The sequence below is a fragment of the Podospora anserina genome, chromosome 2 (genome assembly GCF_000226545.1).
Source record: "Podospora anserina S mat+ genomic DNA chromosome 2, supercontig 2".
In the NCBI taxonomy this organism is placed as follows: domain Eukaryota; kingdom Fungi; phylum Ascomycota; class Sordariomycetes; order Sordariales; family Podosporaceae; genus Podospora; species Podospora anserina.
Genome location: NW_001914858.1, coordinates 2,521,721 through 2,549,228, shown reverse-complemented (window position 1 = coordinate 2,549,228; position 27,508 = coordinate 2,521,721). Strand labels below are relative to the sequence as shown.

The 27,508-nt window shown below is 51.6% G+C and overlaps 11 protein-coding genes across 11 annotated transcripts; 5 read left to right on the top strand and 6 right to left on the bottom strand.

Annotated features, from left to right (window-relative positions):
* Positions 1–985: 985 nt before the first annotated feature.
* PODANS_2_7040 (uncharacterized protein) lies at positions 986–1,812 on the bottom strand (the record flags this gene model as incomplete). The annotated part of the gene is made up of 2 exons (XM_001911451.1): positions 986–1,084; positions 1,144–1,812. The coding sequence occupies 2 exons, from the start codon at positions 1,810–1,812 to the stop codon at positions 986–988; spliced, it is 768 nt and encodes a 255-aa protein (XP_001911486.1).
* A 1,494-nt stretch (positions 1,813–3,306) lies between these two features.
* PODANS_2_7030 (uncharacterized protein) lies at positions 3,307–5,125 on the bottom strand (the record flags this gene model as incomplete). Its single annotated transcript, XM_001911450.1, has 3 exons — positions 3,307–3,831; positions 3,898–4,784; positions 4,837–5,125. The coding sequence occupies 3 exons, from the start codon at positions 5,123–5,125 to the stop codon at positions 3,307–3,309; spliced, it is 1,701 nt and encodes a 566-aa protein (XP_001911485.1).
* Positions 5,126–5,916: 791 nt separating this feature from the next.
* Positions 5,917–6,739, top strand: PODANS_2_7020 (uncharacterized protein; the record flags this gene model as incomplete). Its single annotated transcript, XM_001911449.1, has 2 exons — positions 5,917–6,478; positions 6,585–6,739. The coding sequence occupies 2 exons, from the start codon at positions 5,917–5,919 to the stop codon at positions 6,737–6,739; spliced, it is 717 nt and encodes a 238-aa protein (XP_001911484.1).
* A 1,085-nt stretch (positions 6,740–7,824) lies between these two features.
* Positions 7,825–8,603, top strand: PODANS_2_7010 (uncharacterized protein; the record flags this gene model as incomplete). The annotated part of the gene is made up of 3 exons (XM_001911448.1): positions 7,825–7,864; positions 8,023–8,092; positions 8,159–8,603. 3 exons carry the CDS (start codon positions 7,825–7,827, stop codon positions 8,601–8,603), a joined length of 555 nt encoding a protein of 184 aa, XP_001911483.1.
* Positions 8,604–9,173: 570 nt separating this feature from the next.
* Positions 9,174–10,632, bottom strand: PODANS_2_7000 (uncharacterized protein; the record flags this gene model as incomplete). Its single annotated transcript, XM_001911447.1, has 2 exons — positions 9,174–10,183; positions 10,242–10,632. 2 exons carry the CDS (start codon positions 10,630–10,632, stop codon positions 9,174–9,176), a joined length of 1,401 nt encoding a protein of 466 aa, XP_001911482.1.
* Positions 10,633–12,051: 1,419 nt separating this feature from the next.
* On the top strand, positions 12,052–13,700 carry PODANS_2_6995 (uncharacterized protein; the record flags this gene model as incomplete). The annotated part of the gene is made up of 2 exons (XM_001911446.1): positions 12,052–13,039; positions 13,096–13,700. 2 exons carry the CDS (start codon positions 12,052–12,054, stop codon positions 13,698–13,700), a joined length of 1,593 nt encoding a protein of 530 aa, XP_001911481.1.
* Positions 13,701–14,752: 1,052 nt separating this feature from the next.
* PODANS_2_6990 (uncharacterized protein) lies at positions 14,753–15,982 on the top strand (the record flags this gene model as incomplete). Its single annotated transcript, XM_001911445.1, has 1 exon — positions 14,753–15,982. The coding sequence occupies one exon, from the start codon at positions 14,753–14,755 to the stop codon at positions 15,980–15,982; it is 1,230 nt and encodes a 409-aa protein (XP_001911480.1).
* Positions 15,983–17,049: 1,067 nt separating this feature from the next.
* On the bottom strand, positions 17,050–17,650 carry PODANS_2_6985 (uncharacterized protein; the record flags this gene model as incomplete). The annotated part of the gene is made up of 3 exons (XM_001911444.1): positions 17,050–17,180; positions 17,247–17,527; positions 17,571–17,650. 3 exons carry the CDS (start codon positions 17,648–17,650, stop codon positions 17,050–17,052), a joined length of 492 nt encoding a protein of 163 aa, XP_001911479.1.
* Positions 17,651–19,302: 1,652 nt separating this feature from the next.
* Positions 19,303–20,981, bottom strand: PODANS_2_6980 (uncharacterized protein; the record flags this gene model as incomplete). Its single annotated transcript, XM_001911443.1, has 3 exons — positions 19,303–19,994; positions 20,051–20,406; positions 20,464–20,981. The coding sequence occupies 3 exons, from the start codon at positions 20,979–20,981 to the stop codon at positions 19,303–19,305; spliced, it is 1,566 nt and encodes a 521-aa protein (XP_001911478.1).
* Positions 20,982–24,165: 3,184 nt separating this feature from the next.
* Positions 24,166–25,473, top strand: PODANS_2_6975 (uncharacterized protein; the record flags this gene model as incomplete). The annotated part of the gene is made up of 4 exons (XM_001911442.1): positions 24,166–24,397; positions 24,458–24,522; positions 24,605–24,962; positions 25,058–25,473. 4 exons carry the CDS (start codon positions 24,166–24,168, stop codon positions 25,471–25,473), a joined length of 1,071 nt encoding a protein of 356 aa, XP_001911477.1.
* Positions 25,474–25,883: 410 nt separating this feature from the next.
* Positions 25,884–27,462, bottom strand: PODANS_2_6970 (uncharacterized protein; the record flags this gene model as incomplete). Its single annotated transcript, XM_001911441.1, has 3 exons — positions 25,884–25,942; positions 25,993–27,033; positions 27,096–27,462. The coding sequence occupies 3 exons, from the start codon at positions 27,460–27,462 to the stop codon at positions 25,884–25,886; spliced, it is 1,467 nt and encodes a 488-aa protein (XP_001911476.1).
* Between the last annotated feature and the right edge of the window lie 46 nt (positions 27,463–27,508).

Below are 27,508 nucleotides of genomic sequence, written 5' to 3'. Positions count from 1 at the left end.
AGTCTTCAGCTACGGCCACAGCGAAGATATTGTCAGTCTTGCCACGCCGTCAGAGGATGAACTTCAATCCATGGGGCGCAGCGAACGCCAGTGGTGGATCACCAGCATCAAATACGACAGAATGGTTTGCCGAGAAAGGATGAGATTCATTGGCGGCAAGGGCACCTTGCTGCGCTGTGAAGCCTGTTTGCTGGTAAGGTTCTGCATGGACTATCTACAAGGACACACATACTAACTATTTGTGCAACTCAGACGGTAGTTGGGACGTACTACGCGTGCTATACTTGCAAAGACTATTGCATTTGCTTCAGTGCCATCACTCCGCACTCAACTGGCGCATACACCGGTATCCCACGCATGAATTGGATGTAGTGCCCGAAGATGAGGGAAACAATGAATCGACTGCATCCGGGGTAGATAATGATAATGACGACGACGATGACGAGGAAAGTGTTGAGAGAAGAATCTGTGAAGTTCACAGCTACCAAGATGCCACAAAGGACGAGTATCAAGAGGACAAGAGCAAGGAAGAGGACACAGGGAACGATGGTGATCAGTCATGGTCCTGTCAAATCAGACGGTTAGATGCTGGCATCTAACCCGCCTTTCAACCATGGGAAACTTTTATTGTTTCCATCGATGTAAACTATCCACCTATCAATAAATGATGTGCTGATGGAACAAGTCAGGCAACTTCAGAAGGAATCAGGTGATGGTTGACAGTTTTGGATAGTCGCGAGATCAGAAGAAAAGCAAAGGGGATTCTTGTTGATTGTCCCTTTCACCAAAGAAATCAAACGTGAACAGTCTGTAACCAGTGAAGACATTGTGTCAATTGGCGAAGAGCTATATACAAAAGTTGATTGACATGAATCAAAGCGGGCGAAATGCTACCATGGCTCAAGTCAAAGCTAGGAAACCAAGGCATGTACCCAAAATTGTCTTCCACTAATCATCCTCATCCCGTGGACTTTCATCAAACCACTTAAGCAGAGAAGTCACGAGCCTTCTTGGAGGCACCGCGCCACACGGGAGGGCCGGGGACAACATAGGTCTGGGGAATGTTGCGGTTGTTGATGGGGACCTATCATACTCATGTCAGCCATTATCCCATTTCAACTTCCCTCGCAGACAACAACTTACCCTAATGTTAGAGTCGCCATCCTTGCAGTACCCAGGAATAGCAGCCTTGTAAGAGCTATCCGGCTGAGCCGAGCCAGACCCGCCAACCACGAGCTGAGCGCACTCGGGGTAGAACTGAGGAGCATTGGCCTGGTGAAGGGCAATCAACTCGTGGCGAATGAGATAGTTTCCAGGAGCAAGCCCCGAAGGAATAGTGCTAGTCCACTGTTTGTTGCCACCGACAAGCTTGGCAATCTCCCACCCAGACGGGTTCTCCGAGTCGAGGAACACGCCGTTGCTAGCCTTGAAGCCACCCTCATCAATCTTGAACCAGCCGGAGCCAGACCCGTCGCAGGAGCTGAAGGCGCCCGGGCACTTGTACATCCAGACGATGACGGGGCCCTGGGAGTGGGTCCACTGCTGCCAGACGGCGCTGACCTTGGAGCCGGGCTGGACAGGGGCGGACTCGGTGGCCGAGGTGCCGCCGTTGCAGCGGAGCTGGGAGGCGCTGCAAGAGGTGATGGGGTTGTAGTCGGGCCATTGGCGCTGGATCACATTCTTGCTGTTGGCCGGGGAGAAGCCCTGGTAGCCGGGGTAGGTCTTGCCGTCGATGATGTAGCTGGTGACGGCACCGTGGGCGTTGACGCCGGCGGCGAGGAGGCCGAGGGTGCTGATGAGGGAGGTCAACATTTTGAATTTGGTTTTGGCTGGCTGGTGGCACAAGAGCAAGAAATGTGATGAGACAGGAAAAGAGAAGAGTGAGGGTGTGGAAGATGAGCCTGAGTCTTTAAAAGGTAGAGATAGTCGTGGGAAGGCTACATCGGTTGCCGTTTAGGGACGTTCCATTTACATGGTTGCGGCTTGCTCTGCCGTTGCATGGCGGGGCGGGTGGGATACACAAGCCGACATTCCCCCAGATTCTCCAGTTCATTTGTGATTGCCCCAGGTTTTCCAGTCTAGGCCCGCTGCTGGGTTCCCGCTCGACTGTCAGTGGTTGTGTGGTGTTGCCGCTCGCTTTGCGATTTGCCGGCTAATATGGGGTTGGGTCCTTGTCAAGACGGAGCTTGTTGTTGCGCTCTTTTGTGACTGAACCCACACATGATGAGCGGATCCTGCACCAACGACTGGTGGGAAGTGGTCGAATTAATATAAAAGGAGACCCGCGCGCAATATCAACGGCGGGAAGAATGGCCGAAGTGGACTGGGGCGCTTCCCTAGTTCATGGCAGGAAAAGGCAGTGAGATATTATGAAGCCAGGCAGTCGTGACACGGGACAGCCGGCCGTCAAATGACGTATTGTACCGTGTGACTTGATTACTTACATGTCTAGAAGGAAGGTCGACCATCGCGGTAACGGATCGTGATATGCCGAAGCCACAACCGAGATTCAAGTCCACGGGACGGTTAGTCTGCGATTTACATCTTCACACACACGGCTTGACGCTCGGTGCTTTTCTGCTTTTGGACAGCCACGCAAACCAGGATGCTTGGGCAGATCTCGGAATCCCGTACCGAAAGATGCGCCACTGCTGACCACTCGACCAATCTGGCATGGATGATGAGTTGCATCGCCGTCCATTTGTATGCTTGACTATGAGTAGTGTTCGGTTGCTGGGGCGGCTCACCATGTTTCATGCCTCCTCCAAGGCGGGATGAATCGTGATGACCATTGAGGAATGATGATGATGGATGCGGTGCAATCTAGCACTGCCATGCTGCAATGCGGCCTGACTGCTTGGCCAGAAAGATGAAAATAAATTGAGTGTGTGTGATGCAGACGGGAAGGAGGTGCTTACCTGGAAAGTGCCAACTCCATCAGGATTAATTATGGATTATGGTGGAACTTGATGGTGATAGAAGGATGGAATGCGACACGCTATTCCACGCAATGACGGGGTGTCGGGGCGCTATCGCTGAAGAATGTCCCTCTCGTCAACACACAGAGCACGCGCAGAGTCGCCAGTCAGAGAAAGAAAGTTGAAATCTTTGTTGTCTTCCAATAGTTCTATCGCGTTATCCCGTCCCATGCCCAAACGATGTTGAAAGTCCGTACCCAGCCAATAATATAATGCTATGCCGTTGAAAGTAAACCCTGCGCCATATATATGCAAAGACAGTCCTTATGTCATGTCCCATTCATCGTCTCATTCATAATTCGTAAACGCTCATGTCCTCACGCCATCGTCACAGCGAACCATAACCGCTATGGACACTGGCATTTCCGTCCCACAGGAGCGGTTGCGCCGTCGCCTCCCTGGGACCTGTTGTTGGAACCTTGTGATATCTCATCACTTCTTCGCCCGTCTCATCAATAACCGTCTCCGCCACAATACTGTAGCCACCAAGCTTTGGTAAAAGCTTGGTCCACACCGCCCAATACACCACGCCCAGCAGCAAAATGGCAATTCCCACGAGAGGGAATGCGTAGTATGGATAGCCATCGGCGTTCCAGTCGCTGTTTGGTGGGATGAAGGGTGTGATGGCGAGGAAAATGTTGAGTAGGAGGTACACAATGGTGACCGGAAGCCACGTGCGCCACGGCGACGACCAGTTCTCGGACTTCTTGAACTGCAGGTAAATAAGCCCACCAGCAACCATGGTGTTGATCCATGCTCCTGGGTATGTGTACAGATTGACAATGAAGTTGTAGGCCGGGCCGGGAGGGGGTGCAACGAGCACAATAACGGTGACGATCCAATGCAAAAACAGCTGTACAGGTGGTCAGTAAAGTTCGAGTGGTATCAGTCAGAATAGTCAGACTGGAAAAGAACATACCGCTGCAGCAGGGGTCCGGAAGGGCTTGGTAGAAGCCCAAAAGTTGCTCCATGGTAGGATTCCCTCCTTTGCCAACTCCTGGTTGACACGGGAGTGGGCGAAGCTGACGGCGAGAACATTCCCGATATTGCTTAGGGCGACGAAAGCCGGCAAGCTCCTGGCGGCGACGCTCTCTCCAAACATGTTGCGGAAGAAGAGGCCAGCAACAATAACCTCGGACTTTGCCAGCTCGGCCTTCGGAATAGCCGCAAAATAAGCCACATTCGCCAACACATACAGGACGGTAACGCCAATGACCGCGAGAGGCGCCGCAATTTTCAGTGTTCTCTGGGGATTCTTGAGTTCTCCCATGACATAATTGGCGTTTTCCCACCCCTTGTAGCTGTAAACAACCTGCAGGAGAGCGGTAGCATAGGCATAGGCCCCGCCACCGCCATACCCATCCCCCTTTTCGATGGCCCAAAAGTTGTCGAAATTGTGAGGGTCCGGGATCAAGCGGTATCCTGCCAATGCCGCAAATCCAGCGAAGACAATGAGCAACAAAACCAGCACCTTGAAGACCCCGAGTGCGTTGGTAAGTCGCAGACCCCATGTGGGTTTGATTGCGTGGAGGAGCACGACGAATGTCATACAGGCGACGGCGATTATCCGTGGAACCAAGCCATCAGGCATAGGGTGACCGCATGCTAGCAACACATATCGACCGAATGCAAGAGAGTTGCCAGCAGAAAACCCGAGCAAGATCATCTGGACAGCAAAGACGCTTGTGATGAGAAATGGCGGTTTCCGGAATACACGTTCCAGGTAGTTCTTCTCGCCTCCAGAGCGTGGAATAGCAAGGCCAAATTCGAGGTAGACACTGAGACCGGACAGAGTGAGAAGTCCCGCTGTGCTTTGTTAGCAAACATGAGCTGAGTCACTAGGAACCGCTCAACTCACCGACTGCCCACAAGAGAATACTGATGCCAACCGAACCGGTCGAAGCGAAAATACTGGACGGTGTGGAGAATATGCCGGTGCCGATCATCTTGTTGAGGATCAAGAAGACAGCACCTGTGACACCAATTTTTCTCGAATCTGGGACTCCATATCCAAGGCTGCTCCCCGTCTTTCCGCTGAGTAGAGAACCGTTCTCATCGTAGACCTCGCTGGCGGCTTCACTGTCGACATGGTCGGAATACGTGTCGTTGTCGACGGGCGGCTTCTTGTAACTTGTGGCGTCCGCCATGGTGGAAGGCTCTGAGTGAGAATCGAGTTCCTCGGACGAAGGAACCCTAATGTGTTGTGCAGAGAGGCGGCGCTACTGCAAGGTTGGTGAACCGGTGTCGACGTAACGATTAACGCAGGGTCCGGTGCACAAACCGCTTCAAAGCCAAAAACGCGCTGAGTGGGAGAGGTAGAAGAAAAGCGCCAGGTTCGAAAGGCAGATAGCCCAATATATTGGGTCTACAATACTGAGATATCGCCATCTTCGGAAGTCGTGATCTGAAGCCTCTTCAGAGTCATCTGTCTGCCATGCATCCTTAGTCGATTGCGTGCTCGTGAGACCTGATGGCGGTCATGTCATTGGTCTCCACCATTCCCAGCGCCGGGCTCGGATATCGGGCGGGTGTCGGTGCGCACGCGATTCGACGTTGAACTAACCAATCAAAATTGTCAACGGCGACCCCAGTAGCTTCTTCCAACGTCAACTCATCCACCTCAACCCAGAGCATCGGTTTCTCAACCGTTTCTGATGTTCTTGCGGCGTGCTCCTGTTTCGCGATTTTCGGCGATTTTGAGAAACTAGGCTTCACGCTATCTCGTTTTCTTGGCTTTTTATCAGCATATCCAAACCTACCAACTACATCAACAGCCGGGCTGTGACTCGAGAATCAAACTTTCAAACATATCGGTGTCATCTTCAGATGTGACCTAGTCTCAAACTGCACTGCCAACATGGGTGCACTCTCGCTTTAATACTTCCTGTCTTCTCAAGCCCTTATCAACACCTATTCCCCCCTGGTACCCTCGCCCAAGATGAGTGCCCCACCTGACGACACCACGGGCAACACAACAAATGGTTCTCCAGAAGCAGGAGACAGTACGGCAGCGGACCCTTCAACTTCGATCACATTCACGCCTCTTCATACACTTCCACTCGAACTTCGGTTCATGATTTACCGCCACACATGGGAGCCAAAAACCATCACAATTTCTAGCCCTGGCGTTGGCAGAATCCGTGACTACCCCGAGCTGCCTGTAACCCTGCGTATCAACAGCGAAACCCGACAGGAGACATTGAGGCACTACTATGAGTGTAATGTCTGGTCAAGATATGTCAACCATACCACCAATGAGTCCGGCGAGAGATGCAGAAAGGCATATATCAATCCATCTTTGGATACGCTATACCTGGATCACTTCCCAACTATCACCAGGATCGATATCCCCACCCCCCCGGTCAAGAAGCCGTGTCTACGGATCATTTTAAGCGCATACATCGACCAGCCGGGTGCTCTTGAGCTATTGCACGCCAAATCGGGTCTCGAGCCGCTCATTCTTGAGATGGAGGTCGAGCAACGAATCACAAGAAGGAGAAGTAGGTCAAGTTCAGTGACAGGCTGGACCTCTGGATCAGCTGAATCTGACTAATTGACGGGCGTATCATTGTGAAAACTGAAGATCAGGGCGCTGACAATATTCAGGGTTATGGGGTGGCCTTGTTACTGAGCGTGGAGGAAGATATACCCCTTGCTTTGGCCCGTGCCCAAGGACGTCGTTTAACTTTTGGTTCGACCAAAGAATCAGAAGAAGGAGAAGGGGGTTAAGCTTAGCTTGGTCCTATGCATCAGCAGAATAGATTGATTGCCGGGCATGTCAAAGGCCAAGGCGCTGACGATCTTCGACACTCAGGATCAGGAATGGGAGGGTTCAACTGTATGGATGTGCAGACTTTTAATAGGACAGAGGCCGTCGTTTTACTCTGACCTCTGATTTGTGAAAGAGATGAATCAGTAGTCATTGCTCATGTTGATTGAAGCAATGTAATTCAATATGTTGATGAATGCAAATGTTGTCGTGACGGTCTTGATGCGAGAGCCTCCACAAAAACTACTCGTTGGGCTTGCAGAAGCTGGGTTGTCTCTGCCAAAGCGATGTTCATGCTCAGCAGATATCAATCTCAAAAGCTTGGCTCATTCAAGACTTCATCCATACTTGATGATTATCATCCAGGTGCCAAATAAAATTGGAAGTATGCAGCGAACACGTTCTATCAAACGAACAAAGACGGCCCGTCAAGTATTAGAGCCAAGCGTTGAGGTGACCATGGTGTACCCACCACTCCACACATTGGCGACATGACAGCGACTGCCAAGCGATGACCAAAAGCGCCAAGCCGAACACAAACGTAAACACACAAACAAAAGAATGACATGTAGATCTCTTTTTGAAACAGCAACCAGACTGAGGAAACTGGAGACTGAGATTAACGACGGATCTCTTTCTTCTCTGGGCACCCGTAGACACCAAAGCGTCTGAGGTTACCACTATATTGCATCACCGACTCGCAAAACAGTGACGCTGTGGCTGAGCTCCCATACTATCTGAAGAAGAAAAAGAGGAAAAGGCAAGTAAAATTTTGGCGCGCAGATTTGCATTTTGATGTCGCAAAGTGGGGCCGGGCGTTGGAGCGTCACGTGCTCCCTTTCAAAAAAGCCAAAAGAGAGCTGCACGGTCCACCTCATCCCGCATTCGAATCATCTGCTTTGTGATTGGTCGCATCAAGCCGAGGTGCCGACACCTGCCGGGTTCGAGGCGTCGGATTCCCGACTGCTTCTCAATTGCCAACTTCGCGACAGCATCATTGACCTTCTCTCTGCTCAAAACACATTGGGGTACCTGCTTCTGCCGCCAGTTCACTTTCACACACACAAACCACACAAAATGATTGCCCAACGGACAGGCACGACGGCTCTCCGCAGAGGTACGCAGCCCACTATCCTGCTGGACAAAGCGTTTTCTTTTTTGGATCGATATACACGGACAACCGGGAACTTGGGAGGAGAAGATATCGCATGGACATGAAAGGACGTCGTCACCACCAAACCGATCGCTAACATCATCTCTCCGCAACCTTCACAGTCGCCGCCAACCCCAATGCCGTCTTCACATCCACCTTTGCCAAGGCTGCCATGTCCCAAATGCAAACGAGGTACTTCCCCTCCCCCTCCAACCCACGATGATACGAACCAACCAACCTAACCCCCCCGGAATCCAGACAAGCCACCACCCAGAAAATCTCCGCCACCGAAGCCCGCTCCATCCTAGACGCCCAACGCCTCAACCGCCCCGTCTCCCCCCACCTCGATATCTACGACAAGCAGCAGACCTTCTTCGGCGGCTCCATCTGGCAGCGCTTCACCGGCTCCGGCCTCTCGGGCGGCCTCTACGTCTTCGGCGCCGCCTACCTCGCCGCTCCCCTCCTCGGCTGGCACCTCGAGTCCGCCTCCCTCGTCTCCGCGTTCGGTGCCCTCCCCTTTGCCGTCAAGTCCGGCGTCAAGTTCCTCGTCGCCTGGCCTTTTGCCTTCCACGCCTTCAACGGCGTCCGCCACCTCGCCCTCGACCTGGGCATGTTCATGAAGAGGCAGCAGATTGTCAAGGGGGGGTGGTACATCTGGGGCGCTTCGTTGGTCAGCGGGCTGTACTTGGCTTTCTTCCTTTAAAATGTGTGTGAATAGCGGGCAAAAGTTCTATTTGGAAGGGAGGTCAAATCATGAAAACTGGGGGGGCAGTGAGGTGGGGGAAGAGACCAGGAAAATACCAAGGGTAGGATAGGGGGTGAGTGTGTGAGTAGGAGAAGGCAGAGCGGGGGAGTCAAATTGCAGAATGTGTAACACTGGCAAGGAGAGGGGGAAAGGTTATAGACGGCCGAAGCCAGGACACCATTTGTATAGCCACAACAGAGCATGTTTTTTGTCGCTGTTTGTTTATTATGCAAAGATTATTTATACTTGCATTGATCGTTATTTTTGCAGAAACCAGGGCTTGAAGATGATTCAATGTTGGCCCCTTCTTCATGGATATAAAGATTCGTTGTGAATCGGCTCTTTTTGACCACCCCAAAAACAAACCCGCAGAATCAAATATCAACGGTTTAGCAACCTTTCTCCTTTTTGCCGAAATCTCCATAAACACCAAACGCCGCGCTGTCCAAGCCAGAGAAGAACCCCTTCCCGAATGTGATGATGATTATGATGATCATGATGGAGTCAAAGCCAACCAAACAACCCCTCCTACTCCAAGTGCCGTACCTCCAAGATCGCCTTGTTGAGCGTGTGGTCCGCCAGCGCGAGCACCCTTCTCCCGATGGTCTCCCCCAGGAAATCGACAATCTGCTGCGCTTCCCGCTCGAGATCCACGCCGTTGACGCCATTGGCATTAGGCTTGACGTCACCCCCGACAGCACCCTTGATCGCCTTCATGATACCGCCTACCAACATCTCGTACTCGAGTTTATGCGCCTCACCCTTGTCGTGGAGGGGTTGGAGGACGGCCTGGTCGAAGCTCTTGACGTTGGGGAGCATAAGGATCCGGACTGCTTCCGGCCCTCCGGCGGCAGCGACCCCACTTATGGCGCCGAACAGCACGGCCGGGGGACGGTTGGGTTCCATAAAGTACTTGAGGCATGTCCTGGTGAGCTTGGGGCGGAGTTGGCGGTTGCTCTTGTTATACTTGGTTGCAAGAACACCAAGGAGACTGGCGGCTAACTCGCGGAGGCTGTACTGATCTTTGACTGTGTCGGTTCCGTCTTCGATACCGCCTAGTTTGTTGGACATGAGGCAGGTGAGGATCGGGGCGGCGAGGGAGCTGGCGTAAGGGTCGAGGAAGAAGTTGGGGTTTTGGATGATGGCTTCGGTGAGTTCCATCATTTGGCGCAGGACAAAGAGATCATCGAGGCGGAGCGTGACTTGATTCGCAATGAAGTTGACAAAGTAGGGGAGGAGCTGGTGGAGGCCTGGGTCGGAGCGGACGGACTCCAGGGCGGCCATGCGCAATCGGGTCTTTTCTTCATCAGGGTCATCGTCGAGGATGGCGGATTGGATCTTGTCGAAGTAGAGGATAAGCTCTTTGCTGATGACGTGCTTAACGGCTGGTCGGAAGGAGACATTGTCATTGCCGGCGAGGGCAGCCAGGGCCGGGTTGGCGCCTGGGCCCTTTGGTAGGAGGTCCTTTGAGGATGTTTCGGCGGTGGTTGGGTTCTGGGGGATTGAGGGTTGGACGCCTTCGAGGGCAAGCCAGTGTGCTAAAGCAAACAAAGGTCAGTTTTCTTGTGAATCACACAAGTCGCATACGATACTAACAGGTGAAACTTGTATCCCGAGGGACCTTCGGTAGCGGCGCGTTAATCAGCTTCTCGAAATCCACCTCCTCGTCTTCGATGTAGAACAGCGGCTGGCCGGGTCCCAGGCTCGCCTCTCCATAGCGCAAGGGTCGGGTTGATTCATAACCGTACAATGGTTCGACTTGTAGTACGCGCATGGCATTGGAGACATCTTGGACAGTCAGGGTGGTGCGATTGGAGGCCCTCATGAAGCGAAGCGACTCGATGATGACCTGGCCGATCCGGTATTCGACATCCTGGGCCAGCACTCGCAGCGGTTCGTCACCAAGGGAAATTCCTATTGAATCGGCCACGTCTCTGACATTTTCTGGATTCCAGAGCAATTTTGGATTGGAATCGTTTGCAGCCATGTTTGCGACGCGGTGATGTTTGAATGTGGTGATCTGCCGCCGTTGGAAGTCTTGCGGTTGCAGCTTGCGGTGGCTCTGGGTCGCTGTGGTGAGCAAAAGCGGCCGCGGTGAAGGCGCGCTAAGCAAGGTGGGGCTGCTCTCGGTGGGTGGTTGATGTGGTCCGAGCACGAATTTTTGGCAGTTGGAAGCCTGCAGGTGGTACGTGATGGTGCTGGCAGGTACCGAGTATGCACGGACCCAAGCTCCATAATTTTATCGATACTTGGGAATCCAGATCTGCATGACCAGCCTGCGAAACACCACCCAAGCCAGATCGAGAAAAATTAACAATAATTTACACGTGCGGTTCCTGCACGCCATCTACCGTTTTGCAACATGTTCAAAGAACTACGCTTCTTAACGCGTAGGGCGTAGGGTCAGTGAGCTAGCGGATGAGGCTTGGACTACCGTAACTCGCACCACTCCAGGTTCTTCCAATGCCAAACCAACCACCTCCGGATAAGCGTTGTCATAACCTCCCTAACAACCAGCCAGAAGACTCGAGCGAATAGCCTTCGCACCCGTGTTCTGTGCACTGTTTTCTCTGCAGCGAGCTGTCAGATATGCATATTCATCTCGCTTGTCATTATATTCGTCGTGACACAGCATGCTACTTCAAGCTCCTGATGCACTCCGATACCAAGCCGGTAGGAAATCGGGTGGCTAGCGGTCTTGGTCCGGCTTCTGCTATCAAACTAGGCGCAGTTGACCGGGATTCCTGCAGGTGCCGGTGGCAGCTGCACAGCATACTACCCAGGAACAGACACGTCGCTGGCCTTGATATCCACTGCTCCAGATCACACCAGTCAATGACGACTCATGCTGCACCAAGGTCAACAGAGCTGACATTCACGCTGAGAATGTCGGTGAATCTAACACCTGGGCTTGAGGATGTTGGTATCTGCGTGCACACCTTGACGGGAAGCCAAGCCGCTCTGTCGGCCGCCTTACAGCGAAGAGATTACATCGGCCCTCCGCGATGCGTCAAGACCTCATTTCATGTTCAATAAACCAATCAAGTTCCCGGAAGCCACCGAGAAACCAGCCTCATCCTTAACCATGCGTATTAATGTATTGTCTCAGAGACACTGGCGCCTGTGGAGTAGTGGCAAAGGACAGAGCCTCAACCGGCGTACATTGTGTTGAGGCTGGGGGCCAAGAAGGATGGCAGTCATCCCCCGTAGTGACAGCTCGAGAGAGCGGACGTCTTTCTTGTTCTTCCTATTTCTACATCATTCTCTGCCCTCCATCAATCCATTGCTTGTACGCCAAAACCACTTATCAGCCCCGATATTTACGCCCTGAGATTTGCGCCCATCTACCACAGTTTCGACATTAAGCCAGTCATTCCCGCTCGAACGTGTTTTTGGCTCTTCGGCGATGCCATCCTGGCCTAATATGGTCTCACTACCAGTTGACCAGACACCTTCACATCGAAGATCACCAGAACCTTCTCAAAATCCTACAAGCTGCCATGACGCGCCTTCCATTACTCAGAACTGCCGACATTCATGCCCCGATACTAGCACGAACGACAACATCAAGCGGCTTGATTTCTCAGTCGCTTTGGCCGGGGACTGGAAGGATAGTATTCCTCGTCGACTCCCAGAAACGCCATCATATGCAAAGACCAAGAGTCACGATTCAAAGCCCGTGGACGCCAATCAAAACTATCTGACATGCCTGTCATCGAAGATTTCCGCGTTAACTCTCAACCCTGACTCTTCACACCCGCCAGGCCATCGATCCGATATTGAGCTCTCAATTGCTTTGGCCGTTCATGAGAAGGCATGCTTCACGACAGATCAGCTAGGCGACGCGGGTGGCACCGTAGACTCCTCACGTACAGAACACGATAATCAGCCCTCGAACTCGATAACCAAGTCGGCCATCACAACACGAGCCACGAAGAGAATGAAACGCAAGCGTAACTCTACAGCCGATGATGACCAAGAAGAGGACGAAGAAGGTGACGGCGACGATCGGCGTCGCAGCGACGGGAAAGAAACGCCGCCATCAAACCGTCCGATGGCTTGTCCTTATCGTAAATGGGATAAAAGGAAATTCAACTACCACGAGTATCCCAAATGCACAAAGAGCTTCCGCGATCTCACCGATGTCAAGTACGTTACGCTTTTCTGTTTTTGTTGCAAGTTTTCACTGACAGGATTGTGCAGGGAACATATCAAGAAGGAGCACGTTCTGGCTCCATCTGAACTACCAAGTCATCGTCGCCAGGGCTTTGAGAACGGTATCAATCAGTATGTGGTAGACCAACTCAGGGACAGAAAAGGTCGCACGAAGATACACGAATGGCCGAGGCTGTGGGTCTTTCTTTTCAACGACGATACCAACATTCCCAGTTCTGGTAGGTAGTACTACGTTCTGCTTTTTGTTGTCCATGCTAATGTCTCTTTCATTCAGACTACGAACCTTGCCAGGTGTTCGAGTCAAACGAGGTGACGGATATGATGAATCAGCTTGCCGGCCACTTCGGACCCCCTAACCTAGGCACCGACACTGCCATAAGAAACATTCAGTCCGCATACCTTACAAATCGAAACACAGTAACCCATGTGACTGGAGCTCCGAAACGGAAGAAGGACGGGAAACAAAAGGCCAGGCATCTCAACACAGGCGCGCAAGGGACTCAACAGGCCATCAGCCTCGCCAACGACAGGTATCGGAAACTTGCACCTAGAGCCGCTGATGACAACACTCCTGCGCGCTCCGAGGACTTCACAACGGCCGAGGAGGATGGCTCACTACCTCCAACCTCAGCATGCATCTATGCTTTTCCCGACGAGCCACCCACAAATGGTGGTAGTTCCTTCATCATGAGCTCCCGTGCCAGCCCAGTTAGACGCTCAGCTCGACTTACTTCCCAGCCGGCTCACAGTGTCTACCCCCCCGTTTCTGAACCGTGGAATAGTCTTCAGCACTTCCCCGGATATGGCGCCGACTTTGGCTGGACATCCAACGCTCGTGGCATTGACCAAGACATGACCGAAAACGGTAACCAGGTCTAGATGTGTCCAGTTGTGCTGGCATTGCTGCTCGCTCTTATGCATCAGGTCGCTGCTCAGAATCTCAACATTACTGAGCATGTCATCGATGATCAAACAATTCCAATTTGTTCTTCTTGTGTTGCTCATCATGCATTTTTTTATCATTTACACTCCGATTTTTGGTTTACCTGTTCTAATGTCTACTACCAGTACATAGATACTGAAAATGGTGTCGTGGTCGATTCAACATCGGCGTATCTAGTTAGAATCATGTACTTATCGTCTTTCCAGCACAAATCTCACCTTTTCCCCTGTTTTTACAGATCTCAAAGGCCCTTCTCGTGGTTGCCAGTTGCCAAGGACGTTTGACCCCACTAACAATGAAGCCCCTGAGCCCCTGAATTGGGGTAAATAAAGAGTTGCAGATGTGCGGGGTCATGTGGCAGTCTCCCGCAAGCACATCGTAAGGGACAAATTGTCGAATGCTTAAAGTGCCAAAATGGAGCAGTTTTGTTGCGTTAAGGGTAGGATTGGATGTTTGCACTCATACAAGGTTGAAGGTTGAAAGAACCTTGAAGAATACAGTGTCTGCGGCCGTTTGGTTGGCCATCCACACTATGAATGGCAGCTCACTGGGAAAAGTCGTCGCTCTGCCACAAAACAAACGCCGACTTGAGTTAAACCTCGGTGCATTGGTGGCTTGATCAAGGTAAAACGCCTGTTGAACGTTAAACACTCTAAAAAAATTAAAAATTTGCTGTACGCCACCAAACAGTAAGAGCTTTGAGCGTAAACCTTGCGGTGTCCTCGTACTGGAAGGTTTTGAGCACAAAATCAAGATTTTAATCGAAAGGTTATCACTTTTCACTTTTCCGCATACCTTATAAAACCGGACGCAACCTTTGGATTATTCTTTTCTCACCTCTTCCGTTTTTTTCCCCACTAAGAGTCTTCAATTGAATCTATCCAGTCAGATTACAAGCGAGCCCAACCACAACACAAACAACATTGGACAACATCAACCGCATTTCCTTGCGTGGTACCTTACTTATCAAAGCCCAAATTCCAAGACCATGTCGGTTTCACTACAACCATATGGGCCAGCCTTTCAGCGCCTTCAACAGCGACTGGCCCGCGCAGCAGCCTTGCTACAGGAAATATCAGTACCCCCACCATCCCTCGACCGTCAATCAAACGCGTCGACGCAAGATGACTCGGATAGAGCCTGGATGCGATCTGGTGACATGTACGATGACAATGACGACAATGATGACAACAACGCCGACGACGATGACAATGAGGACAACGACGACGACAGCGACGGCCCCAACCACATTCAGGAATATTACGATGGCTTCGATCAGTACCCTCCAGAGACAAGGTCCATGCTACAAGTTGCCATCAGCATCAAGCGCACACGCGCCGGCGATATCTTTCACATGCTTGTCACTGCCGGCCCTCTCATGGGTCTTCGACTCTTCGTCATCAACCGACCATCATGTGTCGGACCGACTCTTGGCATGCTGATGACAAAGTTCGCCGATCAACACGTCGGCTCAAGTACCCCGGATTGCGCAGAGAGATTTCTCACCTCGCCTTTCTATGCACCGGTCATCTCCCCCCGCATCGAAGCGCTCCATACCCAAACGACTCCACCATTCACTAGGGATCCAACCCATCAGTACGGGCTGACCCAACCAACCATTTACACGGCCCTCGGTGGAAACAAAAATTTCATGACTTGGCAACACGCCATGCTGTACTACATCCTCTATCAAAACGTCGACCATCACCTCGACGGGTTGATCCCCAGCCCTACCGACATCCCTCAAGAGCAGATACCGGAAAACATGATGCAGATGGATGCGTACCTTGCCGGAAGACATTACATCCCGCCGTCAGACATTCCAGAAGCAATCACCAACGCCCTGGACACCAGAGAGATCAACCCCGAGGAAGAAGGAGTGTCTTGCATTATCTGCATGGAGAACGTCGAGGAAGGCGAGGAGGGAGCACAGATCAGAATCTGCTCTCACGATTCCTTCCACAAGGGCTGTCTCACCACTTGGTTGAGGATGAGGAACACGTGTCCCTATTGCAGAGCGAGGGTTTATAAGAGATCTGATTTGGTTGATAGTATGGCATGGCTGGGAAGAGCTCCCGCACGGTTGGGGTTTATTGATTGGCAGCGGTTCCACCCTGGAGAGATTCCTTGGTTTGCTTCCCCCGCGCCACCCGAGGCTCCTGCTCCAACAGGTGAAGAAGGAGTCGGGCTTGGAGAACCATTGCAAGAAGCATCATAGTGGGAATTTATCGTTATGGGATGATATCCGGGTTAGGGTTGTTTGGCGGTTGACGTGGCTTGCGATTGACTTGGGAGGCAGGAGGTTGAAGGAGATACGACGAGGTTCGGACAGTTTTGGTGGATATTTCGCACGCTTTGCAGGGGAAGTCCGGAGGGTTTGGGAGGTATATACAGGGTGGTCAACAAGTCAAGCTGCCAAGGCAAGTCAAGCTGGCCGGACTTTTGCGCAAGTCAAATCAAATCCAGGGTAGGCTTAACGTACCGGTTTGCCAAGGCCCGAAAAAGTCTTTTTTAAATTTATACATATTAATAATAGCTAGGTTTATAGTGGTAAATGTATTAAGTTGGCCCCTGTATTTTTACCAAAAATCGGGGCCGGAAAGACTACTAGAAGGCTTACAAGTCGGCAAGTCAAATCAAGCCGGTGAGGACCTCAAGTCAAGTCAAGGACCTGGGCGGCAAGTCAAGTCAAGTCGGCCTTCGACTTTACTTGACTTGACTTGTTGACCGCCCTGGGTATATGAGGACGTCGTGGGCAGTGTATTTCATTTTTTCTTTTCTTTTCTTCCTCCTCCGACAATTCAATCTTTTACCTGTGACCTATACCCAGCCGTGGGCCCTAAGCATTTATTTGGGGTTTTGTCAGAGCAAAGGCGATAGCAAGAGGGCATTGAAGTTATGGCTCAGTGTTGTGGTGTGAAATACATAAATGGTCTCTATTCAGTCTTTGTCGGCTTTATCCTGTAGAAAACGTTGGAGATGGGGAGCTATCATGTGAGCAGAGAATAGAGACTTGTGATGAAACACTAGGATTAAATTATCGCTATCTTGTTCTAATACTCAAGGCATAGTTACTAGTTACTCTAAATGCCTGTCAACTATGTATAAAGACCCATCAACACTCCTTCGAAGAGTCCTATCCTGAGTGGCAACCTCGGATTCATTTTGCATTGCGGTTGCGAAGTCTCTACGAAGGCACCCCCAACAACCGCCAAAGACCATTCCTTTATGCCCACCACCATTTTGGCCCTAGTTCCATGCCCTGCAGCCACGCCCTCGCCAGAGTCAATGTGTCAAACCACTTGTTATGGAAGCTCCGCACCAGCTTTGGTTGTTGGCCTCCCGGATCGTCACCTCTGGCATATTCAACACCAGTTTGGAGAACCGGGTCACTTCCTCATGAGCATTAGCCGCTCCTGCAAGAACCCGAGTGAGTTAGCTTTCTGATGTTCAGCGAAAATGTTTCAGCAATTCAAACATACTTTTCTCAACATTAGGCAGGTCCATCACTTCAGATCTTGCCATCTGCTCGTCGGTGATGACCAGCTGCTTGAGGTTCTTGAATTCCTTGAGCACCGGAATGAAGTCCTGGACTGTGCATGCTCTTTGCTCGATATGTTGGACTTGGCCCTCTTCAGGTTCCTCCCACACCATATGTTCGGGTGTCTCCCCTGGCCCATGCCATGTCCACTTCACATCCAGGTTGCCATAAATCGATAGTTTTGAGATGTCGGAAAAGAGGGAATGAATAGATGATAAGGGCCTGTGTGTTAGTGTCGCCGCACTTTTCACAATTGAACACATACCTGTCTTCCCGATTCCAGGAGTTCTTTGCTGGAAAAAGAGAAGAAACCTTGGTTTGGTCGTTCCACACTTGAAAGACCATATGTTAGGCCTTACCTTTTGATGTCGCTAGGGCTCCAGCCGCTCCTGCATCTCTTCACATGCAGCTTACTACATTGGAAGAATCCAAACCGGGACAATTCAAGAGCCTCGAAGCTATCCAACGCCGAAGCCTCTTTCAAGAACGAGCCTATAACTGGCCAAAACGGTACCTACTTCATTTCTTCCAAATATGATTGGCAGTCGATGCGTAACGTGGTGAGGTTCTGGCAAGATCGAACGAGCCTCAGCAGCTCGCTGCTGAATTCAGCAGTGTCCGAGTTTTGAGAGACTGACAAGGTCTGGACTGATGGCATCGTTGGCAAGTGGCGACTCAAGCCAGGAAAAGGAACGATGGGCCGTGAGCCGAAGGTGTATGCCCACGCGGGATTCGACATATAACCGTCCACCCTGAGTGTCGAAAGTTCAGGCATGTCGCTCAGTACACGCATTGCCAGCCAAGGATCGACAGCAGGTGGAGCATCAAGACGGGGCTTCCAATCTTTTTCCCCTTTCTGTTTTGGAGGGTGATACTTGACACGCCAAATACGATAATCGCTCCACGTGCTATACAACAATGCTCCGACTACTTGCCTGTGAGGTTCTGAAGGCACTTTTCAGAGTTTTATGGCAGACTTACGTAATACCTCGAGATAGTTGTTTGTTCTTTCCTGCAAGATCAACCATCCATTCGCGGCCGGGTTTTTCTTCGTCGACGCCCAGGACCAATGTGCGAAAAATGTATGACCTCAGAATTGTATGAAAGAGCTTGCAAACCAGTGAGACCATTTTGTAATCGTCGAAGGAGAGTGGTCCGGACTCAAAAACAAGTCGCAATATTTCGACTGGGAGCGTGTTCAGTGGTATGGAGGATGGTTTGTCAGCGAGGCTGCTATCGTCGAACTTGCATTTCACTACCTTTTGCGCGTTCGAGGCTGCGCTGTCGCCTCGACCTCTTTGCGCGTTTGCGACTGGGTTGTCACCATGGTAGTGGAAGGATGGGTATGAAAAGATTGGTCCGGAAAAAGTTCCATGACGTTGGAATGAATGTTAAGTGCAAGACAAGTAAGGGGCCAATATTCAGTTGATCGGGAGAATAAGTACTGGAGGTGCACGTGCCCATGGTCTGCACGCTCTACCAAATAATAGAGACTGCAGGGTCTGATCGTACCTCTTTATTTTGGCCAAAGGACCAAAGTTGGGTGGGTTCAACATTGAAAGCAAAATACCAAAATTAGCCATTTATTAAGCCTAGTAATTGCGAATATTTTGATACTATCTTCGCCTCATTGCACTCAGTATTGGCTGTGTGGTAAATGTTGCAAAAACTGGGAATAGCTTCAAGTGAGTGGGCTCCACAGCAAAGCCTCGGCCAAAAGTGGTGCATTTCCAAGCCAAAAAATTCCATTGAGAAAAGGGCCTATTATCAAGGGTGCGATCAGGCCTTGATACAGGAAAGACGGATGTAACTGACGCCCTGCTACTGTAAGGTAGACGACTTGTCTACTCCCCAACTTCCTTCCCAGAGAAAAACTTCACAACCCAAACCAGTCAATCCAACATCCAAACAAGAAACCCCCTGTCCCCGACCCGCCAATCACACAAAAGTTATGTTTCCAACCAATAGATCAGCCTCCCAATCTCAAACCAACCCCCTTACTTCTCACTCAACCCCTTAGTCGGCACCGTCTCCAACTCACTAGTCCCCCCCTTCCCCTCATCATTACTCGCCGACCCAGACTCAAGATCATCCGCCCTTGTCCCCTCTTGCATAATATTCATCCCCGCCGGCAACACCTTCTCGAACTCCCTCCCGCGCTTCTCCGGCCCAACCGCAACCCACGTCGCGATCCCAAAAGCGATAATCGCCGTCGCGATGCCCATCACGGGACCATACGCCTCCACCATCTTCCCAGAAGCACTCACAACAAACGTGCTCTCGGCTATAGCATTGACGATCTGCGCTGATGGGGAGGAGATCATATTGCCGAGCTGGTAGGTGATACCTGGGAAGGATGAGCGGAAGGCAGGTGGCGAGAGCTCATTCAAATGGATGGGAATCACGCCCCAGGCACCCTGGACAAAGAATTGCATGAAGAAGCCGCTTGCTGAAAGACCGCCTTCATCTGTGGGGAGAATCCACGCAGGGATGAGCGCCATGCTGATGAGCGACGCGACGATGATTGTTCTGCGGCGGCCGAACCACTGGGAGATGTACCCGATGATGGTCCCTCCCACGCAAGCGCCGGCCTTCATGATGATACTTGCCCGACTGGCTCCAGCGTTCTCGAGCTCCTTCTGCGTCAGCATAAATGTCGTGTAGCTGTCTTGGGAGGTGTGGCTGTAGTCTATCAGGGCATGTGTCAGTACCAACCCAGCCAACGACTTGGGAAATAAAGCTTACAGTTGAACCACGTCATCAGAATAATGCAATAAACGCACATCTTCCACTCTTGCGCAAGCATCACCCGCGTTTCCTTCCAGAACGCAGAGGGGTTTGCCTGCGCCTTGCCAGCAGCGCGAGCTTCGATGAACTGCCTAGACTCGGGGAAGAGACAACGCACGAGGCCAACAAAGATAGAAATAGCGGCGGCAATCCAAAAGACTGTCTTCCAGCTCTCCGTCGCGCCACCAACACCCAGATTGGCACAAGCAGCGCACACATATCCGAGCGAGTATCCTTGCTGGAGGATTCCAGACATGAGGCCGCGGGCGTCGACTGGGCTGTTCTCTAGGGCCATGGCGATAGCATTGCCGTAGCTATTACACGGTGGTCAGCACATGGTCAAAGTTTTGGGCAACGAGAGAAGAACCTACACTCCGCCCATGAACAAGCCAAACAGGGCTCTGACAGCCAAAAACTGCTGGAAAGTGCTGCTGTAGATTGTGGCAATCTGCAACACACCCAATACAATCATGTTGAACACCATGGGCCATTTCCGTCCCCACTTGTCACCAGCGAGGCCGAACATCGCCGCGCCTATTGATCGAAGCAGCAGTGTGAGCGTGATGGCGGTAGATATTTCGGTCTTTGTCGTGCCATAGTAATCAGCCAGCTTCTTTTGCTGAATCGAAAGAGCGTGGAAGTCAAAGGCATCTGCTGTCCAGGCTGCGAAGCCGACGATGAAGAAGAGCCAATCGCGCGCTGATAACTGGGCTAACAGGCTGATGGGGTTCTTGAGAGGGATCGGACGCGCCCATTCTGTCCTTGTATGACCAAGGTGATCTGTGACGACGATTCGTTGCTTGAAGTTGAATAAATCCCGTACGCCTTGCTTTGCTGTAGGAAGAATTCCCTTGGCGATGGGATCAGCTGGCTGATGCGTTGACTCCATGGATGTGGTTTATTCCCGTCAAGTGCGGTTAGGGAAGCGAAGAGAGAAATATGTGGGGGAAGGGAAAAAGACAGGACTATCGGACTGAGACCGACCGGTGTCCGTCTTATCTGGAACTCAGGGGACCGGGGAAGAGACCTGCATTCTTTTGTAGGGCGGTAGGTCAGACATGATTAGAGTAAGCGTGTTGCCGCTCACGCGGTGCCTGATGAAATCACAATTCTCGAAAACCATGAATGCCTCCCCCCCTCCCCCCTCCCCCCTTACTTGCCGACCGCACAATGGGTGGGCGGGTCGAGTGTGACCATGAGGAGGGGTCAAATGTGGGGAGCCCACAAAATCCGGCGAGAAGGCTGCATGTAGGGCGTGGAGGATCAACGGCGCCGGACTTTTGACGGCGGCGCGAATGCTGTTGAAGTGTTGATGACAGGACGTCATGTAGAATTGGCTTGGCTGCCAAAAGAAGTTTGAACCTGCCAAGCACGCCATTGTGGCTTGCCAGGCGCCTTGGCATATGCTTGATTGACGATGCCAAGTTCGACAAGACAGTTGACTGCCGGCTCCCGTCTCTTGAGCCAATGGGCGAAGATGCTGTCTCAGATGTCGGCGGAAGGCGCGAGCCCATTGCTATTCTGAGCTTTCACCTCCATGGTCCCGTTGTCTACTTTGGTGTCTTCAAACGGATGTGAGCCATCAGCCATGGTCAACCATACGAGCCCATGGATCAACAGGGCGGAGGGGAGCGGGGCAGAGTCTACGCAAATAAGCTTTGCGGGGAAGTCATTCCCGGATGGTCAGCAGGGGACGACGGGCGACTCAGACTCCTCAAAGGGTCTACCTAAGGAGAGATCTATTGTCCGGACATGTGGAAGTCGGAGCACCGATTATTTGGCCGAGTGAATGGGGTCGAGCCGGTGAAGTGTGCGGTATAGCGTGCTGAGATCAGTTAGTTTGACCTGCGGCTTTCCTCTTCCTCACATCCCACCTTCCTAATTTGCAGTTCACCGCTGATCCATCATTCGATCGCCACGATTCTGTGTTCTGTCAGCGGTGGAACATTGTTCCAATGTGACTTGAAGAGAAATGTTTATCCTGTTGTGGTACGTGACATGCCTTTTGAACGAGGATATCAACAGCCAGCTGCCACCTTATCATATGATTGGGCTCCTACCAGCGTTGTGCTGATGGGGAAAGAATGAAAGCTACCATCTGTCATCTTTGACCAAGCAGGCTGCAGCTTCAAGCCGAGGACTGAGCTGTGCAGAGGCTTGGGCTTTGTTTTTGCCAAATTCTGACGGCGAAGAAACCTCAAATTCTTATCAGTGACGATGATATCATCTTCGCCTTGGTATCTTACCACATTGGTCAAGATAAGCGCGGACTTGAGCCAACTGCCAAGATAATAGCCGCGTAGGACTCTGAGGATATGCCTCGTGTTTGGGCCACTTTCCCTAGTTACTTCCGCGAGTACCTCATTCCCACCCCCTTGATGAGGAAGTTCGCTGGCCAGCTCATACTCGTACTTGATTTTGCCCACGCAAGCAGTGTCATTTATACCGGTAAGCCTCAGTTCAGTGATTAACAATCGATGAACACCAAATTTTAATCCTCAAAAATCTACTAGATATCAGACAACCCAACATCATGATCAAATTCCAAGATACATCCCTCATCAAGTCTGAATTCCCCATCGACCACCCAACCCCAACACAAAACCGAACCGAGGCAAAATACACTCCGATCCTAAACCGTTCCGTAGTAGGATACTACACCACCGTCGACCCCAGAAGCGACCCAACGCTTATTCTCTAAATAGATACCACCTGACGGGTATTATAAGCTCAAAGACCACCTAGCGAGAATTATAAACCATTTTGGATGTTTTCCTAAAGAACTGCTTGCTCACGGAGATGCCGAGACCGTGAATAGCATATTCGAAGGAGAGGGACGAATCAAGGGGGTCAAATCGACAGGTGTGCCACCATTAGAGCACGAAAAATGGTGGTGCGGACTGTGGCGGAATGAGATAAATCTATTCCTTGATTTCCTGGGATGCATGATGAAAATCAGCCCGGCGGATCGTATGCCGGCTGTGAGCTTGTCAAGCATCCGTGGATGACCAAGAACATGGATCGGTAGGACGAGGGCCGTTTATATTATGCATAAGTTACTTTCTGCAGAATATCGATTTATGTGAGGATACTCGATGTTATCTGTGATGCTGGCCCCTAAGCCGGGCTGGCACGCATGTCATCGGATGCTTTGTCGAGCCGGATCATCGCTGGGATTCTCAATGCCAAACACGCACGGCTATCACGACTTTCATGCGGTAAAGGCTTCTTGTTTTCCCGCCTCAAAAGAGATAGACTACAGGGTGCTAGACTCGTTGCATCTGATTGCTGATCAAAATTGGGATACGGAGGTAAGGTCGCATTGGTGTCGAAAGTCGGCCATATCACGCTTGAAGCTGGAGAAGTACTTGGCCGGCAACCAACTTGAGTGAAAGGACATGGAAACCACAGTTAGCTGAAATAACTCGAAAAGATGAGGAGAAAAGCTGCAAAAAGAAGTCACGAGATTGATCATTTCCCCCAGAGCCACAACCCTCAGCGTGGCCTCGTTACTCTGAGAACATAGGGGACTACGCCGCCAGAAAATCTTTTGTTGTAAAAGAGAGAGCGCCCACCTTGGGAGTTGAACCCGCAGTATTACCCACCAAGTGATGGTTTCGTGTTGAAGAAGACCGCTGATCACTTGACCAACCATAGTACAATGTGACTGTTTTTGATGAAAGCAGGAGCGAACTTGTTGCTTATGACGGGCAGGCGTGGCCGAGTGGTCGCTCTTTCCCCCTTCGCAACGGACGCGGCTGGCCCCGCATTCCACCAGCTCAGCGGGATCAACCACACCCTGAGATCGACGGAACAACCAATACCGGGATGGTGCTCAAGCATTGATCTCCATATTCAACACATACGTGACACAAGCCATAGGCGATTACCACCAAAAGCTGAGCTCAGCCATCTTCTTGCTCATAACCAACCCCGTGTCTCGTCACAACCTGAACTCATCATGTCAAGTATTTCTCAGCCAAGAACAAACAGCCCGCCATACTAGGAAGAGAATGTTCAACCATACCTGTTTTGAGATCATCAACAAACAGAGTCCAGACCAGACTTGAGGAATGTCTTCTCCCAGCGATGTCACCTTTCCAAATCTCACCTCCAACCCCGATGAGTCCTACCAGGTCAACATCATCGCCTGTGCCGTGATCACATGGGTTATTGGAGCAACATTTGTAGGACTGCGGTTCTACACTCGAGGGATCTTACTTCACAACATCCTCGGAGCAGAAGACTGGCTTATACTACTGGCATTGGTCTTTGCAGCAGCAACATGTGCAGGCCTGATTGAGCGTAGGCATACCCCTTCGACACCCCAGCTAACTGATTGCTAACCAAATCGAGATCCAGAAGCGGTTTACGGCCTAGGAAAACACACACTAGATATCAACCCCGACCTCATCATCCCAATGGCAAGGGTGAGCACTCTCCCAACCCCATACCCACTCCCACTACCCCTATTATCCCCAGAGTTCCACCCACTAACACCCCCCCTTGCAGGCAGGCTGGTACACAATCCTCTACTACCTCCTAACCCTCCTCCTAACCAAACTCTCCCTCCTCCTCCTCTACCTCCGCCTCCTAACCTACCACCACGCCCGCTACTACGTCCACCTGATCCTCCTCATCGTCATCCTCACCAACGGCCTCTGGACCCTCACCACCGTTCTAACCGCCTGCCTCCCCCTCCCCGCCTTTTGGGACAAAGCAACTTACCCAAACGCCTACTGCCACCCACGCCCCTTCTGGCTAGGGAACACAGGCCTCCACATCGGCACCGATATCCTTTTATACATCCTCCCCCTCCCCATAATCGCCAACCTGCAAATGAAGCCAAAACAAAAGGCCATGCTATACGGTGTTTTCGCTTTGGGTTTCTTGTACGCCACTTCCCCCTTTACCCAACACTGTGATTTGGCTAATGGGCATGTAGTGTCTGCACAATATCGGCAGTCCGCCTATGGGACTTGATCGAGCAATACTCTCGCTCCGACTTCACCTTTGACAACGTCAGCATCGCCTACCTAACCTGCATCGAGATCAACGCCGCCATCGCCTGCGCGTGCTGCATGACGCTCAAGCCGTTGGTCAGTAAGCTGTTCCCGAGGTTCTTTTCCGGGTCCAATAGCGACAGCTTGGAAACGCCAGGGGATGAAGCTGGGCCTGATGACGCTGGCAGAGTCGCGGAGCAAAAGGGAAGGAATCCGCCTACTATTGGGTCGAAGCCTTCACGGAGGGTGGGCGATCAAGATAAGGAGACGTGGATTTCAATGTACCAGAGTCAGAGGGATAGTGACAGTTTAGAGTTGCAGGGGAGGGACATCGTGGAGGCTGAGAAGGGGGGGTCGCAAGCAATAGCAGAGAAATGAGGGCACAGAGTTCTTGATGCACAATGTAATCGCTGACATTGGCCTGATAATGGACCGCCATCCCTTTTCACAAGAGTGACCACTGAGGTTTGACAGGTACACATCCAATATCCCAGTGCATCACCCCTTTCCGGAGTAAATAATTTGACACTATTGGTAGCGCTGTGGTATAATGGTACGTAAATTTGCATTCTCGCATAGCTTAGGATTCCGGCCGAGTCAGCCATGCCGTCGGAAAAAATAATGGCGAAAGGGAAGGTACGTTACCTTCATATTCTGAGGCCCCTTTCCTCCCAACCTTTTTTACCGGACCCTGTGTCGCGGGGCAAGCCAGCCCTTCCCTGACTTGCCGAAATGGTCTACTGTTGACAGTAGAAGTACATGGAAAACCGACCCATCCTCGACCATAATCAAGCAATGAGGTCGGCCACGTTCATGGGCATTTCGTCGATCTGAGTGGAGTAATACACTAGACACAGTTAGCTGACTGCGACCCAAATGGGAATTGAAAATACTCACACTCGATATCGCGGAGGATGCGCACATCCTCCGTCGTCACGAAGTTGATAGCGACACCCTTACGCCCGAATCTGCCCGAACGACCGATGCGGTGGATGTAGTTCTCACGATTGCTGGGAAGGTCGTAGTTGATGACCAGACTGACTTGTTGAACGTCGATACCACGAGCCCACACATCGGTCGAGATCAACACTCTGCTGTTGCCCTGTCTGAAATCCTGCATAATGCTGTCACGCTCCTTTTGTGGCATGTCACCGTGCATACTGCTGACAGTGAAGTTGGCCTCCCTCATCTTGTCTGTCAGCCAGTCGACCTTTCTCCTTGTGTTGCAGAAAATTACGGCTTGAGTGATGGTAAGGGTATCGTAGAGATCGCACAGGGTGTCAAACTTCCAGTCCTCCTTTTCGACGGCAATGAAGTATTGCTTGAGGCCTTCGAGCGTCAACTCGTCACGCTTGACGAGAATACGAACGGGATCGGTCATGAACTTGGTCGTCATGGTAAGGACATCGTGGGGAAGAGTAGCGGACACAACCACAACCTGAGTGGCGGGTGGCAGGTAGCGGTACACATCGTAGATCTGCTCCCGGAAACCCTGGTTGAGCAGTTCGTCGGCTTCATCCAGAACCAACATCTTGATATGGCGGGTGCGCAAGTGGCGACGTCTGATCATGTCGGCAACACGGCCAGGGGTGCCGGATACGATGTGCTGGCCGTAGTCGAGCTTGCGAATATCCTCGCCCACGTTTGTTCCACCAATGCAGGCATGGCACTGCACGTTCATGTAATCACCCAACGCCATGACAACGCTCTGAATCTGTGTCGCAAGTTCGCGGGTTGGTGAAAGGACAAGAGCCTGGGTCTCGCGCACAGCGGTATCGATGACTTGGAGCATACTAATGGAGAAAGTTGCCGTTTTACCAGTACCGGATTGGGCTTGGGCAATGGTATCGCGACCTTTGCAAATCTGAACGATAGCTCTGGACTGGACGGCGGACGGCGACTCGTAGCCGTAGGCATAGATACCACGAAGGAGACTCTCTGTAAAGAAACAGTAGTCAGTCTTGACGATCAACATAGCCTCGCAAGCTTGGAGATCCTACCCTTCAATGACATGGACTCGAAAGTTGGGTGGACCGTGACCTCCTTCGAGGTCGAGAACGTGAGCTTCTCATCGGCCTTGCGATCAATACCACCTTCAGCCATCTTGATTTTCGAGTTGGCGCAAACGGGGAGAGATGGGGTGCTGTGTATGGTTGATGGACGTATGTGGTTGAGGTGGGTTGAAGCAAGCTCAAACAAAAGTTCCAGTGGAATGCGCTGCTGAAAGTTGAGGCGGCGCGACAACTTGGACTGTGGGGCGGCGCAAGAACAGCGCGACCCACCCAAACTTTTTCCCCGGCCAAACTCCGGCAGAAAATGACAAGCTCGCGTGGACGCGCGCGTGCGTCCGTGCGTCCGTGCTTTCATATGAATTGGCTGCGAATTGGTGGCGCCGAAAAAGATATCGATAACA